General features: G+C 40.3%; 1 protein-coding gene across 3 annotated transcripts in view; it reads left to right on the top strand.

Annotated features, from left to right (window-relative positions):
* The window catches only part of cnih3 (cornichon family AMPA receptor auxiliary protein 3), a 145,237-nt gene that overhangs the window by 56,405 nt on the left and 69,672 nt on the right, over positions 1-19,160 (top strand). For all 3 annotated transcript variants that reach the window (XM_048251299.1, XM_048251298.1, XM_048251300.1), the window contains exon 3: positions 14,174-14,221. In XM_048251299.1, coding sequence (XP_048107256.1) covers positions 14,174-14,221 — 48 coding nt within the window. The remainder of the gene's footprint in view (positions 1-14,173; positions 14,222-19,160) is intronic.

Below are 19,160 nucleotides of genomic sequence, written 5' to 3'. Positions count from 1 at the left end.
TGCTCCAACCCTTCCAACGTTAATGGGGACGAATGTTGACATTTTCCGTATTTTGCGTGAGAAACCCAGGAAATCTCCCTTATTTTCATTGTTCAATGTTGACAGAGCTATGGCGACAGAAATCAACAATCAAATCAATCAAATCAACAAACAAATAAGCCAAATACTTTCCTGTAGGTCCTTATCACGGAGTTACAGGCGACTAATGCAACTTCTGTCCCTGTTGCCTCTCCCCGGCCTCTGCTGAGAACCAAGCCTGCTCTGCTGGCCAGCTCCACTCCACACCAGCCTGAGCCATGGCGTAGAAGCAAGCATCACAAGCACGGCAGGCCGGTCGGGGCGGCACTCAGGCCCAGCCCAACCTATACGACTGGAAAATCGCTATGCCATTCTGACCGAGGATGAGGAGCCCCTCCAGCCCGAGACAACCATCCTGGTCCCTCCTCAAAGTCGGCCCCCGACCCCCTCCTCCCCGGACCTCATCAGCCTCCACCCTGGTCGCCGGCAGTTCCATGGTTAGAGACCTCTGCATTCCCCCATCATGTAGCGGTCCCTCCAAGGTCTACTGCTTCCCTGGTGCCAAGGTCCTTGACATCCAGCAGAAACTCCCAAGCATCCTGGCCTGCCACACCAAGGTCAACAACATCACCATTACCGTGGGCACGAGCGACATCAGAGATAAGCAGTCAGTAGCACTGCAGGAAAACTACAAAACTCTCATCACCACTCTGATGGGCACAGAAAAACGCTTTGTCATCTCTGGGCCTCTCCCTACCTACAGAAAAGGTGCTGAGAGATGGACCAGACTGTTCGATCTCCACACCTGGCTCAAACGCTACTGCGCTTCCCTAAGCATCCCCTATGTCAACAACTGGGGCTTGTTCTGGGAGAGGCCCAGTATGCTGAAGCGTGATGGTCTCCACCCAAACCAACATGGAGCCAGGCTACTCTCTGACAACATAAGCGTCCACACTGAGGCATTGACATTCTGTAGAAAATATTACAGATTTCGCCCCAGGTATTGATTGAATGGCATTATACATGTGGATGAGTCTGAGAATGTTTTCTGCAGGGTAACATACAATACTACTACCATAGATCAAGCTGTGTCATGCAATAGCATGACTTATGCTTATAGTTCTATTCTAACGTTGATTTCTACCCAACATTATAGTAAAAAAAGAAAAGACAAATTTAAAACTAGAAACCTAACAAATATTCTTTCCATACCTCAGCATATTCCTCAAAAAGCCAGAGGCATTTTCAGCTAACATGGGTTTACTAAATATAGGTGCACTTACTACCAAAACCTTTGCAATCAATGATTTTATTAGTGAAAAAATTGGATTTTCTGTTTCTTGTTGAAACCTGGCTGACTTCAGACAGCGAAGCTGTTCTTGTTGAGACTTGTCCCCAAATTATAATTTCTTCCACTCAATTAGACAAGGCAAACGAGGTGGTGGAATTGCCTCCATTCTCTCAAACAAATATAGTTGCACACGAGTCAACTTTGGTGGTCGCTTCCTTTGAGTATATTGCCCTCACTCTGAAGGCTGACCCAGCTGTACTTCTATTAACCTTTTACCGCCCTCTAAACTATGGACTGGCTTTTCGACCAGTTTTCTGAACTTATGTCGCTCATCATCACTAGCTATGATGGGATAATTGTAAATGGTGACTTCAATATTCATGTCAATAAGACAACTGATGCTAAAGCCAGTAAGTTCCTTAATGTGTTGGACAGTTTAGAGCTAAAAGCAGCATGTTACAGGACCCACCCACAACCTTGGCAACACCCTCGATCTAGTCATTTCTAGAGGGATAGAAGTCACAGACTTATCAGTAAATGATATAAATATGTCTGATCATCATTGTGTGTCTTTTAATATAGTACTACATACTCCAAAAATTCATCCGAAATTGCAATCAAATCATGACTCTTGGACATTAGAGCAGAACAGCAGTTCATAGCTCTTATAGACTCCATAAATTTAGATATTTTGCATCATCCCATTGATCAAATGGTAGAGGCTCTCAATCGTGAATTAGGCGCTCTGCTTGACAGAGTGGCACCCTTAAAGACTAAAAAAAAAGGCCCTGTAGCAAACTGACACCTTGGATGAACGAAAATATCCATGATCTAAAAAAAAGATCATGTAGGAAAGCTGAGAGAACATGGAGAAAAAACTAAGTTACAGGTTAAGCGTGCCATTCTAAAGAAAAAATTGCAAATTATAATAGAGCTATTCCGGAATGAGAGGAGGAACCACTTCTCTAAGGTAATTGCTGAAAACAGTGGAAACTCTAGGGTGTTGTTCTCTACCATTGATAGGCTATTGCATCAAACACCTTTTGATACACTCAGTCAGGCATCCTCTCTAAGATGCGAAGAATTTGCAGACTTCTTCAAAAACAAAGTCATTTCTATAAGGGAGGCTATTGGTAACACAAGTAATATGTTTGATAGTACACCCAAAAACAGCCCCCCAAAATTAAGGTCCTTTAGCACTATTACTCAATCTGAGCTTGGTAAAATTATAACTCAAACCGGCTCCTCAACATGTGTTTTAGATCCAATCCCTACTACATTCCTCAAAAGAGTATATGATTGCTTAGCTCCCTTTTTTCTCAAGGTAATAAATACCTCATTAGAAACAGGTATATTTCCAACTGCTTTTAAAACCGCTGTTGTGAAACCTTTACTTAAAAAGTCAAAACTTGACCATACCAATCTGAGCAACTACAGGCCTATATCAAATCTATCGTTTTTGAGCAAAGTACTTGAAAAAGTTGTTTGTAATCAGTTAAATACCTTCCTCAACGAAAACAGTATCCTTGAAAAATTCCAATCAGGTTTTAGATCAAATCACAGCACAGAAACGGCTCTAGTAAAAATAGTCAATGATCTCAGACTAGCTACCGACTCAAACAAAGTCTCAATCCTTATTCTTCTGGATTTGAGTCGCGGCATTTGACACCATTGATCATAGCATCCTAATTCACGCCTTTAGAAGTGGGTGGGTCTCTCTGATAATGCTCTAAACTGGTTTCAAACCTACATTACTGGCAGAGATTTTTATATCAGTCTAGGAGATCATGTATCTGAAAAACATGACTTGCCTTTTGGTGTGGCCCAGGGAGCTAACTTGGTCCCCTGCTATTTTCTCTATATATGCTTCCATTGGGAAAGCGTCATAAGTCAGCATAATGTAAACTTCCACAGCTACGCAGATGATACCCAATTGTATATTTCTGTGGAGCCAACTAACCCAGATGGCCTTTGCTCCCTCACTGCATGCCTAACCTCCATTAATCAGTGGATGAGCAAAACATTTTTGAAACTAAATGATGACAAAACAGAGGTACTTCTGGTTGGACCAAAACTTAAAGCGAGATATTATTCTTAGTAATCTGGGGAACTTGGCACACCAGGTCAAACCAAAAGTAACAAGTCTCGGTATCATCTTAGATGCAGAGTTAAGTTTTAAGCCCCATATCAGTAAAGTTACTCAGACAGCCTATTTCCACTTGAGAAACATTGCCAAAGTGCGGCCCTTTTTAACTCAACAAGATGCAGAAAAACTAATTCACGCCTTTATCACTAGCAGGTTAGACTACTGCAATGCACTTTTCACAAAAAAAAAAAAAAAACATCTAAAGAAATTGGCACTCATACAGAACTCTGCGGCTAGACTTTTAACTAAGACTAAGAAGAGAGAACACATCACCCCTGTGTTGGCTAAACTGCACTGGCTCCCTATTTCCTATAGAATTGATTTTAAGGTTATGTTAATTACTTACAAAGCTCTGAATGGCATAGCACCTTCATATATCTCTGAGCTTTTAATATCTTATCAACCACAAAGGAAACTTAGATCACCAATTCTAATCTTTTAATCGTACCCAAAGTGCTCCACAAACAAAGTGGAGAAGCTGCGTTTATCCATTATGCCCCCAAACTATGGAACACCCTGCCTCTGTACATCAAGCAGGCGAGTTCAGTAAATATTTTTAAAAAAGATCTGAAAACATACCTGTACAGGAAAGCTTTTAGTTAACTCATCTTATCCTGTAGACTACATTTTCAGATTATTCTACATCTGCTACTATTGGAGGGCGCAGCCAGCCAGAAGCAGATGGGCTCCCCCTATTAAGTCAGGTTCTGCTCAAGGTTTCTTCCTGGAATATGGGAGTTTTTCCTTGCCACAGTTGCCATATGGTGTGCTTGTTTAAGGGGGTAAGAGGGTTAAGGCTGCCAGTCTTATGACATCATTTTCTATATTTTGATATGTTGCTGAGTAGATCATAAACAGCAAAAGAAAAGTGATTGATAATGACTGACTGACTATTATTGTGTTACATGCTTCAAATGTAAAGCACTTTGAGCTGCATTCTGTGTATGAAAGGTGCTATACAAATAAAGCTTATTATTATTATTATTATTACTTTGATTTTTTGCTGTTTTCATTAATACAAAAGATGGGTGACCCCCCCTCCTAGACAAAAAAAAGTTAGGTGACCCTCCCCTCAACAAAGAATAAAAAGACATGACCCTCCCCTATTTTCCTCCGGTGGCCCCGTTTATAAATAACGAACAGTCCCTTATCACGTATTTTAACGTTCCCCCACTGTCTTGCCGTTTTAATGTTTCCCCGTAGAATATCCCATATTTTAATACTCTCATAACAGCCCTGCCATCGGGCCTGTCTCTGTGTTGCCCTGTTGCTACCCCTTGCCCTACCAACGAAACAGATGTCTGTTGTCAAATCATCGTTTTCCTTGCTTGAAGGCGAACTTAGAGTGATGTTAACCTATTTAAGTTTAACGGCGTAATTGTCGTGAGAGCACAATTCATTGCCGCTTGCATGTTTGGCCTTTTGTCTACGTGCGCACCTGAGGCTACTCAGCTACTAGAGAAAGAATTTCCCCTGTTTGTATGTTCACTCCAAGTTGGCCTACCATAACTTACCAACTCTGCACTATAGACCCTAACTGGCTATTTATATTTTTCTGTGAAATAAGCAAATGTATTTGTTCAACTTTATGAAGCAGAATTACGCACTAGGCTACTTGGAACATAACACATTTGACAAAGGACAGATGTATGTTATAGTGACAAAATAGTGACACAATATAGGCCTATTAACTGACCACCCGATTCATGTTGACTGAGGGGCAGGGGGGGGCATCAGACATTTGTGCCCAGTTAATCCGGCCCTGCCCCCAACAAATCACACCTTCCCACCAGCTGTGACAGCTTAAAAGAAGTCGAGAGGACTCGCACACTAACTCACAGACCTATTCACAAACCGGGTTTGTGGCATTTCGCCTGTTTTGAAATCCTATGCGGCTACAGGAGCTTCAAATCGTGAGGAAGCAATTTTGCACTGTAGGCATAACTAACATGCAATAACGCCACCAACAACAACCAAAACTAGGCTACTCATTGTCAACATGTAAATTAAATGTAACATTATTGTGAATCAAATTAAAATGTTCTCTTTTGCAAACGTAGGCATAGGCATAGTAACAGATTAGGCCTAATTTAATAATGTTACAAAGATACTACATCAATCCGTATGTTTCATTATAGGCTACTAGGCTATTTGTTTTGCCTTACTCTTGATTCATTTAGGCTAGGCCTTTTTATTCAGTTATTCATCATCTTCCGTCCTTGTGTAGCGCACGCATTCTCAGACCTGTCACCTGCCACTCATCGTAAGGGAGGTGTTTGGAATCATTCCCGCGTTACAATCATCAGCCAATCAAGGTGGTCACTTCAGTCAAGTTCATGCATGAGTAATAACGTCATCCATAGCAATGAAGACTCACTCACTCTTAGTCAAAGATTCTAGAGCGCTCAGCTCCAGAATCTGTTCAGGAGTTGTCATTTTCCCTTACTAAGAGTAGATCTGAAAGGCTTTGTGAATAACTTGAAGGTGCCCTGCCACACAAAACCGTTTTTACTTGTATTTTTTTAAACATGTTAGGTCCATATGTGTTTGTGCTATGTTGTGAATGTGAAAATGAACAGCTAACTCCTCTGTCAGCTCTAGCCACTGAAAAGAAATAAGCGGAGAAATTAGGCCAATTGCAAAAGCTCTTCAGATTGACGTGGAATTGATGAGCTCATTACTATTCATGAGCTCGCCCAGTTGAGACCTTGCCCACAAAATTCGTTTAGCTCTGTGACCGTTTTCGTAGGCCTATGCAAGGATGGCTGAATGTCAACGGACTCTGCACAAATATAACTTCAACAATGCATTTTGCCCAAGAACCCAGACTTGAGGATCAAATGGCTTCAGTTTATTTTTTGGAACACGGGCTTTGCAAAAAGGTTGCTGTTGAAGCCTGGAGCAGGCTACCATCGCAGTCTACGACCAGTGCCTGTAAGTAAAATGTAATTGTCAACTCAAGGAAGTGCTATGTTATACAGGTTTAATGAACTCGCTAGCCTAGCAGGTTTTATTTATGCACATTTGGACAATGCTAGCACTCGCTAGCCGAGCTAAGTTCATGCCATGAAGATAAATTTAGTTGATAATGTCATGTTATGGAGGAAACCTACATGTACTAGCTGTTAGCCAATCAGAGTCAAGCAGCTTAGCTCGTTGAATATTAATGAGAACTGGCGCAAATCGAGCTGAGTCTTCATGCAGGCTTTCAATACCACACTAGAATGGCTTGAAACAAGGTAACCAAGGCATGTTTTCCACAAAAAAATGTTAGAGTCCATGGTAGAACTTCAGATGGCAGAACTTTCAGACAAAGTAATGAAATATGTGTGGCAGGGCATCTTTAATAAGAGAAACTCCTAGCTACAATCTTTTATTGCTATTTAGGAGTAGCCTACCCCTAGTGGTAAGATAAAAGGCTTTGTGAATATGACCCCTGTATTCACAAAGGCCGGCCGTATTCACAAAGCCTTTTATCTTACCACTAGGAGTACTCCTAAATCGCACTAAAACATTTTAGCTAGGAGTTTTCTCTTAAAAGCTATTCACAAAGCCTTTCAGACCTACTCTTAGTAAGGGAAAATGAAACTCCTAAACTAAGAGTGAGTCTTCGTTGCTATGGATGACGTCATTACTCATGCACGAGCTTGCTGAAGTGACCACCTTGATTGGCTGATGATTGTAACGCGGGAATGATTCCAAACACCTCCCTTACGATGATGAGTGACAGGTGACAGGTCTGAGAATGCGTGCGCTACACAAGTAGTGCGAAGGACGGAAGATGATGAATAACTGAATAAAAAGGCCTTGCCTAAATTAATGAAGAGTAAGGGAAAACAAATAGCCTAGTAGCCTAATGAAACATAGGCCTACGGATTGATGCAGTATCTTTGCAACATTATTAAATTAATCTGTCACCACAGGCTATGCCTACGTTTGCAAAGAGGAGACCATTTTAATTTGATTCACAATGAAACGTTACATTTAATTTACATGTTAGCAATGAGTAGTTATGGTTGTTGTTGGTGGCGTTATTGCATCCCTTTTATGAATGCAAAATTGTTCCCTCGCGATTGGAAGCTCCTGTTGCCAAAGATAGGCTTAACGACAGATTTCAAAACATCGCAACGTGAAATGCCACAAAAAGCTGTTTGTGAATAGGTCTTAGTGAATTAGGAGTCCTCTCGACTTCTTTTAAGCTGTCCCAGACAGTCTGCTAAAATGCTTTGTGAATTACTTTTAGTGAAATAAATTAGGAGTCCTAAAGTTAGGAGTGACACGCCCATTATTTTTAGGAGTTGCTCCTAAATTCGCCACTTAGGAGTTACTTTTAGCCTTCTAAATTCTTTGTGAATACGGCCCCTGGTGTCTAACCCAATGCATAGCCCATTTACACAAAATAATGGTCGAATATTAGGCTACTGATGATCATTGTTATTTAAGAACATGCAGTGCGCGTAGGGCACCAAAAACATATTGCTCGTAAAAAATCATCATACCGCACATTGTGGCGGGTCTGTTATTTAACCTACTTACTGTAGGCTGCGCAAACCACAGGTCTTTATTTTGGGCAAGCTGCAATCGAGGCAGGCCTTCTGCTGAAGAATTTTATATAAAGCCTGCGCTAACAGTAATCCTCCTGCCCCCGATACCACAGCTGTGGATAGTGTGGAATGTTCAAGTAATAACACAATCCAATGTGTGTCTCAATTGTCCCCTGCTGACCACCTCACACATTTCTCTAGATTTTGCAACGACCTTACATGACACAATGCCATAAAATGCCAGTTTTTAGGACACAGAATAATGTTTGTAATGATACCAGTTAGGCCTACGTTCAACAGTAACATAAGTGTAATGAGCTATTCATTGTCGAAGGTGCATGGTGAAGTGAAATTCTTACTTTGGAAAACAAACATTTGCCGAAATCATTGGATAGGGGATAGGCCTACTTGTTTATTTTTTACGTATAGCCTACAATGGCCAATTCAGACAAAGCCATTTAAATGTGTTATTTATCCCTATTCACCCACGCCGTCAATTCTGTGGCGCAGTGCGTTAAGGCTGGCTGATGACAGCCGCCATTACGCAGCAGTTATTAGTCCCCTGAATAGACCACAACCAATTTCAATTCTTCAACACAGTCACCGTTAGACTAGAGGGGAGAAAGAATGGGAAAAGATCTGGGCACAGTTCTTCCAGAGCTTCGTGCCAAGTAATACGCGTTGAGTCGAGATGTTTGTGTGAATGAAACAAAGTGTAGCCTACAGGCCATAGTGTGACATGCGTAAACCAATGGTGTAGAGATGACGCCACAGGGTTTTATTTAAGAGAGCCTACGTTTGTACAGTATGTAGGCAATTTATATTCACAATACTTAGGCCTACTAAAATAAATAGTATTTAATTTGTATTGGTTGTTTAGAGTAAAAAAAATCGGTCGGTCTTAACACAAGTTTACAACCGACAAGTCGGTCGGACTAAAAGGGGAAAAAAATAAATGTTTGGGTCGGTTCTAAATTGACAGGGTCGGTCGGGTTACGGCCAGTGTTGGGAGTAATGCGTTACAAAAGTAATGTAATTACTGTAACATATTGCTGTTTGCGGTAACGCGGTAATGTAAGGCATTACAAAAAAAAAAGGGTAATATTTTACTCGATAACGCGGTAAACTTCAGTAACGCGCGTTACAATGCATTTTAACCAAAAATTAAGCAGTGTTTTGTTTTGATACATATTCGCAAACACCACCGCGAGAACAACAGAGGAGAAAAAATCTGCGCAAAATAGTTGAACGTTATCTCATGATACTGGTTGAAGATTGAACTGTGACTGTGGCTGCAGCGGACTCTATTTGCGGGATGGACATAAGCCTACGCTCAGAGACAAGGATATGAAGAACATAATAGTTAGTGCACTTTGTGCGAAACCGAAAGATCTACTATGCCTCGCGAAATAGCACAAGTCATTTAATGAAACATCTAAAGTGGTGCCACACTAATCTTTTTGATTCTTGATTAAACACAAACTTCTAGTGCATGTCAGCTTTGAGCTGTGAACTTGAATTCACAATTGAACTTAAAGAGAATAAAGGGATAGAAATGCAGAAAAAAGATTGTGTAGCCTGGCAGTGCCACCGTTCCCACCACGCCAGCATCCGCGCGACTTGCGTGTAGGGCACCAAAGGACAGAGGGGGCACCCACATGTAGCCTAACCAATGAATAGTAGCTTTACTGCACACTGCATTTCACTCTTCATCAATAACGTTTACAATGTCAGAATGCACTAACACCATGGTACATGCAAGTTTGATACTTTTTGGGTTCTTTCAATCTCCACCACGTAGTGCTAGAATGGAATTGGTGGGTCTTCAATAATTCGTTTTCCAAGCATTTACATGAAGCACATGATATGCCGAGTTGTCAAAAAAATAATCCATTCAGATAGCTAGGTGGATACCAGGCTCATAATTCACTTTTATTTGCAAAACGAAATGCAACATGTTATTGCATACTTTCCAAAGCAATGAAGGCTGCTTAAAACAACTTAACATTGTGCATATTATTGTTAATATTGTGCTATCAATGTAACTCAACAAACAAGGCTTGTAAACAAGAGCTGGCAAAAGGCATTATGAGAACGTAAAGATCAATGCTCTTAAAGTGACAGTGCACCGTTTATAAGAAAACAGCATGAATGTTTAAAAACACACAGTAATGGTCTGTAAATAATAGGCCTTTTATTTTACTTTAGGTGTTTGAGTTATCATTTAAATGTCACTCACTCAAAACCAGTTTTGGCCACAATCTTACATACAGTTTCTTTAAGCTTTGATTTACAATATAGTAGGCTCTCTATTGATTTTAATGAGCAGGCCTAGGCCTTAGAGTTACAGTGTTCATATCACAATTTACCAGACTTTGACCTTTTGTCTGTTTTTAACAAAATTCTGACTATATGATTGAGCGTAATCAACTGCATTTAGAATGGCAAATCCACATTTCCAGATATTTTGGTGAAAGTAACTTAAAAGTAATGCAATAGTAGTGTAATGCCTTACAATTCAGAGACAGTAATATTATAATGTAACAAATTACTTTGAAATGACCGTAATAAGTAATGCATACTGTAATACATTTCGATTTTGAAGTAACTTGCCCAACACTGGTTACGGCAAACGAAAATATTTTTAAGGATGGCCTGGCAGTGTTTTTTTGCGTTATGGGAACGTTCCCTAAAGGTTGCAACGGTTAGGAAACGTTAGGGGAAGGTTTCTAAAGGTTGCAACGGTTAGGGAACGTTAGGGGAACGTTCAGGGATTTATATAACGTTATTTTAACGTTATAACGTTCCCGGAACATTCAGCAAACTTTCCATGGGAACCAAAACTTACTCAAAAACTAACCTTCGGGGAACGTTTGGGAACCAAAAACTAACGTTCCCGAAACCAAAAACTATGGTTCCCAGAACGTTCTGGGAACCATAAATTGTTAGCTGGGAAGCTGTTTTCGGGAGCTTTGTCCTAGAGTGCCAGCAATTTAGACCATTGTTGATGTTTTTTGTATAGCCACAGCTTTTTCTGTGTTATAGCTATGAACACATACAATGGCTCGATTAAAAGGTGAGACTTTAAGCTCTCGGTGGGTGCAAACCGTGTATTTCTACACGCCTCTGTTCCTGAGAAATCCCAAGCTAAACAGTGGCTAGTTTTCATCAAAATCGCTGTTTTTTTCTAGAAATGGAGATATAACGTCTTTCATGAAATATGAAGTGTTGCCTGTTACTTATTTGTGTAAACTTTCCGGGAAGTGATCAGCGAGACCTGGCGAGACTGCCACCTAGTGATAGACCCACGGAAATGGCCTGGTTTTGACCTGACGTGCATGCGTCACTGATTTGACCCAAAGCGGCAACCGAGTTATGATAAAATGTCCAGATAAAATGTCCAGATTGTGCGTTTTCATGAGTTTTCGATCGTCATATATTTAATTTCCATTCATCACAGTTCCCAAAATCACATATAAGGTGTGTTAGAGTGTCTAGTTTCGTAATTTAAAAAAAAAAAGCTAAAAACTTAATATTACGTTTTTGGCACTCAACGCATGGGAAACGTGGCGCTCAATGAGTTAAAAAGGCTCTGTTGTTAGTGTATCTTTACCAGGGTTCCCACTCTAAGTCAAATGTAAAATTCCATGACTTTTCCCTGACAAAAATCCCGAATTTCCATGACCAATCAGGAAATTAAAAATGGGTATTGAAAAAACAGGTAGGGCTAACTACAACCACTCAAGCAAGTAGTAATGGAAAACGCTAATAACTAAATAAACACCAATGCTGCATGTAAATATACAATATTTGTATTAATGCATTTTGGCAAGTTAATTTTAAACTCCTACAACAAAATATATAATTCCCTGACGTTCCATGTCTGGAACAGACTTTATTAAAATGATGATGGTATTCTTGAAATTCCATGACCCGTGGGAACCCTGCTTGAGGTCGGCTGCGACAGCGGCTCTAGCAGCTCCGATGTAGCCTACTTTTAGTTATCTTCGTGCATAGTGTTGTAGGTGGCTTAAGTTGAAATCTTTCACGGGTGATTTCATTTGTAAGCATAGCCTACTAAACACATAAGTTGACTTTGAATTCCATGATAAGATCAGCTGTTTCCCACCTTGTCTAAACAAGTAGGCTACAATTCTGAGTTTTCTTTATTCCGCTTTCTATATCTCTTCCTCACTCGCTGGCTGTAGTGAAGAAAGCTCGACTCCGCTGGATTATTTATATAGGAAGCGCCCCTATCGGTGGACCGTATCATTACAATAAGGATGTTCAGATGCGGTAAAATCCATGTGAAACGAACATTTTAATGACATTTCAAAATGGATCCGCGGGCTGCACTGAGTGAGGAGGAGGGCCGCAAGCGGCCCGCGAGTTGCCCATCCCTGGTCTACAGCATAACAATGCTGCAATTGTTAGGTCTGTTGGTCTGTAACACCATACTAGTTTGGACCCATTTGTATGAGGGCTATGATTCCTCATAGGGAATGAATGACTTCCAATCATTTCAGAGTTGAAGCTATGACACAAGTGGGAGTGGGGTTGGTAAAGGATATCCCCGTGACTGAAATTCGGCCATAGGCACAAGGCCTAGGGCAATTACAATTACATACAACATTTCCATTACCAACTGAATTTAGTTTTAAGATACAAAATTGTGTTTTCAATCGTTTATTTAAAAATAGTTCTAACAAGCATTGCCATTTCCCATTGCCAAGCAACGAGAGACATCTCACCTGAAAGTGTTATTAGTGTTTCAATAAAATCAACGTCATCTCCATGTGGCTTTACACTTGTTTTACTCAGTCATTTTGAGAATGATGACTTTCTCTTCAACATTGTCGTAGCGTAGCCTAACCGTTAAAACGAATCAGATATAAATAGGCATTGCAACAATGTTTACGGATACATTGTAACGTTGGTTGCAAAGATTATGTAAACTGCTACGATTGACTAACACACGCAGGCACACACACATTATCGAACGCTGGATGCTTTAGGCTACAGTCGTTCTACATGGGTTTAGTTAATGATCGGGCTATATAATCTCTGACAACCGGGACACTTTAATAGTGGTTGGTGTAAACCGGGACATTTTAGCTTCCCGACAGGCTTTTGTCGGGACTCGGGACACGCACCTCAAAATCGGGACTGTCCCGGTTAAATCGGGACTGTCCCGGTTAAACCGGGACGTCTGGTCATCCTAAGCTAAAGGCATTGGGGATGGGGACTAAGAGAAGGCTAGGCCAAGTTCAAGTCAAATTCACTTTGGTTAGTACTTTTTTTGAAGCATGCCATGAACAACAAAACAAGGCGTTCAATAATATTTTCCAAATGTGTTTTCTTTACAAAAGTTCATGATGGAAATGTTCTTACACAACATAAACATGTTGATTGACATAAAATATGTTGCTACGCCTCAGCTACCAGCGAAAAAGGGGCAGCCGTGGCCTACTGGTTAGCTCTTCGGACTTGTAGCTGGAGGGTTGCCGGTTCGAACCCCGACCAGTAGACACGGCTGAAGTGCCCTTGAGCAAGGCACCTAACCCCTCACTGCTCCCCAAGCGCTGCTATAGCAGCTCACTGCATCGGGATTAGTGTGTGCTTCACCTCACTGTGTGTTCACTGTGTGCTGAGTGTGCTTCAATAATTCACAGATTGGGATAAATGCAGAGACCAAATTTCCCTCACAGGATCAAAAGAGTATATATACTTACTTTAAAAACATTAGACTGTGTCTCTTAGCTAGATGTGCCACCAGGCGAGCAGAAGCTAACCAGAACTACACTCTGTTGGATAGTATAAATCAGAAGTTTTAATCACTATGCCTGTATAGCAAGTTACATGAGAAGCCAAGAGGAGTGAGTAAAACTTTATATATGTAACCATAGATTAATGGATTGGTTGCAAAATTGTTATGTATATCAGACAACAGTTTGTTACAAAATATAGCCTAGGTTTTCTACTGCCAATTTTTTGGTCACATAACATTTGCAAAAAAAAAAAAAACATTTATTTTACAATAAGGATTTTTAGGGGGAACCAGGAAGTGTTAAAATGCTAACACTAAAAAGTACAAGTTTCTGGTTGACTTCAAGACTCTAAATCTGTTTGATCATGGGATATTTAACTTTTACTCTGTTTGCTCCTTATTTTCAGCGTGAAAGGCTCCGGAATATAGAGAGAATCTGTAGTCTCCTGCGAAAGGTGAGTTCAATAGAGATTCGTTTTTCTTGCACTCATGATCACTATTCAATTCATTGTCTGCTTGTGTGTTATTACTTACATTTACATTCAGAAGAGTATCCTATGCTTATTTAACACGGAACTGTAAGAAGTTTAGGTCTAAAATTAACAAGATACCTACCTAAAGCTATCTTATTAACTCCTCTGGGCTGGACAAAATCAGGCTCTTATCTAAATGAATAGGGGGAGATCCATAATTCTGCATGGTCAAACATGATTATAAAAGCAAATAATCTGTGTAAATCTTAGAAATGGCATGATAGTGTTTTCTTTTTTTTGCATTTGTAGTTATATGTGGTGGTATGGATCTGTTCTGGGCAGTGATGTAGTACTCGAGTCCGGTCTCGGGACCGATTTCTGCTTTCTCGGACTCGACTCGGACTTGTTCCTTCAAAGACTCGGTCTTGACTCGGTCTCGGACCACAGTGGGAAGAGAAGGACTCGTAATTTCAGACCGAGTCCTCGAGACCAGCGCATTTTTTTATGTTCATATATAAAAAAAACTGAAAATGAAATTTCACGGCGGCCACATCTTTGCCCCTTGCGTTGGCCTTGGTGCCCCCTTCTTTCAATATTCTGCTTTGCGTCCGTTTAATAGCGATTTTTATTTAGCCTATAGCCTGTCAAAATAATCTTAGCATCACAGCGCAAACTAATTCAGTCTTACATAGTGGTGAAAATGACAGCAGCATGGCAAGACAGAAAGTGCGTCCAAACTCACCCATTCTTCTCAGTTGAAATACTCTCAATCGTTAAGCCTACTCATCACACAGACACATGTATCACATCACATGAAAGAGCTTTTTCTCAGCTTTTAAACAATGTTAGCCGCTAATTGCTGTGGTGAACGGTTCGCGAGAAAAGTAAATAATATAATTAAATTTAATCATAACGTCTACATAAGGTGCTATACCCATCTCCCCTACCCATTCATCTCGGTGGAATACTTCACGAACTCTTAGTTCAACACATGACAAACTATATATCAGAATAAACAGCAGACCTTACCAGAAATAAAGCAGTCCCCTGTACAGTAAGCTGTTCCAGCGTATTCCGGTTAAATTAAAAATGTAATCTGCAGCAAGGTCTACATTCATGTCTCCAACTTTGGTCTTTAGGTTTCAAAATCTGTTTAAATCGTTCTTCATGATTTCATAACAGGCCAAATACAAAATAAATGTTACAAATATTGCCTAGATATAGGTAAATATTAAAATCAGAGGATATACAGCTGAGTAAGAGTTTGTGAAAGGAGTCTTAATGATCAAAAAATGCTAAGCATGCATCTAGGCTATCTGAGTTTCTTAAAGCTGAGCTGTGCTTAAATTGTTCAATACATGATTCCATAACAGGCCAAATATAAAATAAATATAAATATTAAATATAGCCTTGATGATTTACAGTTCTATTTAATATGTCATGTTTCATGTTTTTGTAATGTTTCATACAGTGATGCAGGTCTACTGCTGTGAATAGGCTAAATAGAACTTTGATTATTTTTATAGCCTACTACTGTATAGTTAACTTTGGCCTTGGTGCTCTGACATGTGGCCTTTGTGCCCCCCACCAAATATGCCCAACTGAAGGCCAAGTGGCCTTGCCCCTAAAATGGTGAAATTCCAAGCCTGGGCCTAACTGTTGATTATTAATTGGGGTGATATTAGATCATGAATATGAAAACTGACATGTTTTTTATGGTCTTGGTCTCGACTCGGTCTCGACTCCTAAAGGACTAGGTCTCGACTCGGACTTGCTTCCTCAAAGACTCGGTCTTGACTCGGACTCGACTGTATTTGAAAACCAACGGACTCGGTCTCGACCCTTCAAAGACTCGGTCTTGTCTCGGACTCGGCATAGGCGGTCTCGTCCCCATCACTAGTTCTGGGACCTCCCATCATGTACAAACATGGAAAGCCTTAGGTAGGGAGGGACGCAAAGAAAATGTCCACAGAAAATCTCAATACCCATAGGGTACAGAGCAGACATCAAAGACAAACACAGGCTCAATTGACTTAATGCAGAGGTGTGCAGATCTGGCTGAACGTAATTCATGATGGACTTAACACAATGCAAGTTGAATGAGCCTATTGCTTTAGTCAGCATGAGGTAGACCCCGAAGACCGCCGCCATTTAGATTTTCAGCCGTAGCCAGCCAATAATTTTGTAAGCCAAATTAAGCCGCCATCTGATAAACTTTGGCTGAGCCAGCTAGAACCAGAGCCGTATAGAGAGAGTTCCGACAACTGAAATCATGGGCACCATCTTTAAGACACAAGTCAGATCACGGTACAACGTCTGCCAATGCAACGAATTGGGATGTTGCAACAAATCGTTCATTATCATAAACTGTTTGTGAATGTTAAAAGGTTTCTCATATATTGCTAAAATATAAACGCTTTTGTCACGTTTAACGTTTCAAGACATATAAGTGCCTAATCAGTAGAGCTGCGTTTACCTTACCTTCTCCGATAGCCGTCACCGTGTTGCCTATGATTAGGCTACTTATTGAGACATTGGCTGCAAATAACAACTTATTGGTTGTTTTAATGTAATGTATTTCTCCTAAACATCAAATTAACCCTTCCCGTAACCTACTTAGATGTCATGATCAGACTGTGTCTATTTTGTTAAATGTCTGACTGATGACTAATGATTTAAGACTTTTATTTGTCATTGAACAAGAAAAAAGACCAGACACACATAGATTTTGTTTATCAATTCAAGAGTTGTTTTCTCCTTCATAAAAAAGTGAATCAGACATTAGCAATATAAAAATAACTTAATAGAATATGCAAAAGGGCAAGTGAAAGCAATAATTTGGATCTTGAATATTAGGTAAAAGTATACATGTTGTATTAGACAATCTATTAATATCTTTGGTTACTTCTTACATTATAGCATACATTCTGAATGTTTGCATTCAAATCCTAGCAGAACGCAATAATTTGTACAACATTTAAACAACAGACTCTCTGTTAGATCCTCCAACAGGAAAAATCATATTCAAATTACAACAGTGAAATCAGAAGAGCCATTAAAACAGATCTTGAATATTATGGTAGAAGTGTACATTTTATATTAGACAATCTTTTAACATCTTTACACTATAGCATATAATACATTCTTGGTACTACTTCAGAGGTGACATGGAAGAGTGGCAGGCCTACGGTAATGCAGTCTGAGTCAAGGTCCTCATGTGTGTGTGTGTGTTCCGACATCATGTGAGTGTGACTGAGTGGAGGTCCTCGTGTGTGTGTTCTACGTCATGTGTGTGTGAGTAGGCAGTGGATGTCCTTATTCGTTTGGTGGGTCTGCTGGGCGGTGTCGGTGGGGTGAAGACGAACAGTGCTGGGATGGCATTCGGCTTGAGCTTCCTAACACCATCAGCTCTGTGACTCTCGAACTGTGTCTCATCAAAGTGGTCCTACAAACAGAGTCAGACATATTTTAATGCAATTTCAAAAAGAAAGTAAATGATGGTAATGGATTTTCACAGAATGGAATCTAACCAATGCATAGTTATGCATGGATTGCATAATAGCTTTGTGGAAAAACACTGACAGCTGATACAGGTTGTTTGTCCCGGAGTTCAGTAGCATAATGGTTGTGTAGCTTTAACACTACCAGCACACTCACAAAATTCACCGCAAAATTAACTCAATATCCTATAAGTTAACTGTGATAGCTGTTATAAAGCACCATGCTGTTTGCACTAGACTCTAGACAGTAGCCTGTAAATCCACAAAGGACCATTATCTGTTATTTGTCCCAAATGGGAGTTCAGTAGCATAATGACATGCATGTCTCACAAAATTCACCGCAAAATTAACTCAATATCCTATAAGTTAACTGTGATAGCTGTTATAAAGCACCATGCTGTTTGCACTAGACTCTAGACAAGAGTAGCCTAACGTAAACCTCTCCAGCAAACGTGAACTGACCATTATCTGTTATTCAAGAAATAGCTGCAAGCAATGCTGCAAATGGGCATTTGTTTGACATATATCCACGTTATTTTCATGCAAAGTTAATCACAATCTTTCTGACATGCATGAACATAAAGACAATGCAGCAGGCGTTTTTAAAGAGAATGCAGGGTAAATGCGGGAGTCCAGAAAGATACTACGTCAAGTAGGCTAGCCTTGCAATGATGTAGTATTAATATTTGTCATTCTATAACTTGCATCGATTTTCACAGAATGACATCTAACCAGTGCATACTTAAGCATGCACTTAAGCCTATGTATGTATGCATAAAAGAGCTTGGTGGAAAAATACAGAAAAATTCAAAGTTCAGTGCTAGCGTTAGCATAAAAAAGGAGCAAAGAGCTAGCGTGCATAGTGTAGCTTAACACTACCAGCACATTCTAACAAGCTATCTGAAAAAATTACTTCTACTTAAACCACAAATGGCATTCAAAATGAAGTGAATAGCAGCCTGAATAAAATTGCGTGCGTAAGGCAGCATGGGAAAACCCAGGCTAAATTCCGGTGTGATATTGACCTAAATTGTGTTGAAACATGATACCGAGTGTGAACGTATGTTTCATACAGTGGGCAGTGCTTCGACTTGTCCAGCTTCCCTCGCGGTCCGCGCGCGGGATCATGCAGCATCACGCAACTTTAATTTGTATTTTTCCAGTGACGCTGCAATGACGCTGCAACAACCGGCAGAGGTCTCAAGTGAGCAGGGTGTCTCGTAAAAAGAAATGGAGCTGGAAAACCCTACACAGACTTCACTACAGACTTTAGCAGACTGGTTTAGAAATAATTTAATAGCCAGAAATATGCCTGCCCTGCCCTAATAAAGAAATATTTCTTTAACGGCGAGTGAATCCCGTTTGCAGCCGTAGAAGAAATGCAGGACAAATTAAACATTCTGGTTTTCTCCGAGTGCAAC

Source organism: Alosa alosa, chromosome 8 (assembly GCF_017589495.1).
Source record: "Alosa alosa isolate M-15738 ecotype Scorff River chromosome 8, AALO_Geno_1.1, whole genome shotgun sequence".
Classification (NCBI taxonomy): Eukaryota; Metazoa; Chordata; class Actinopteri; order Clupeiformes; family Clupeidae; genus Alosa; species Alosa alosa.
This window is presented reverse-complemented; position numbering and strand designations above follow the sequence as displayed.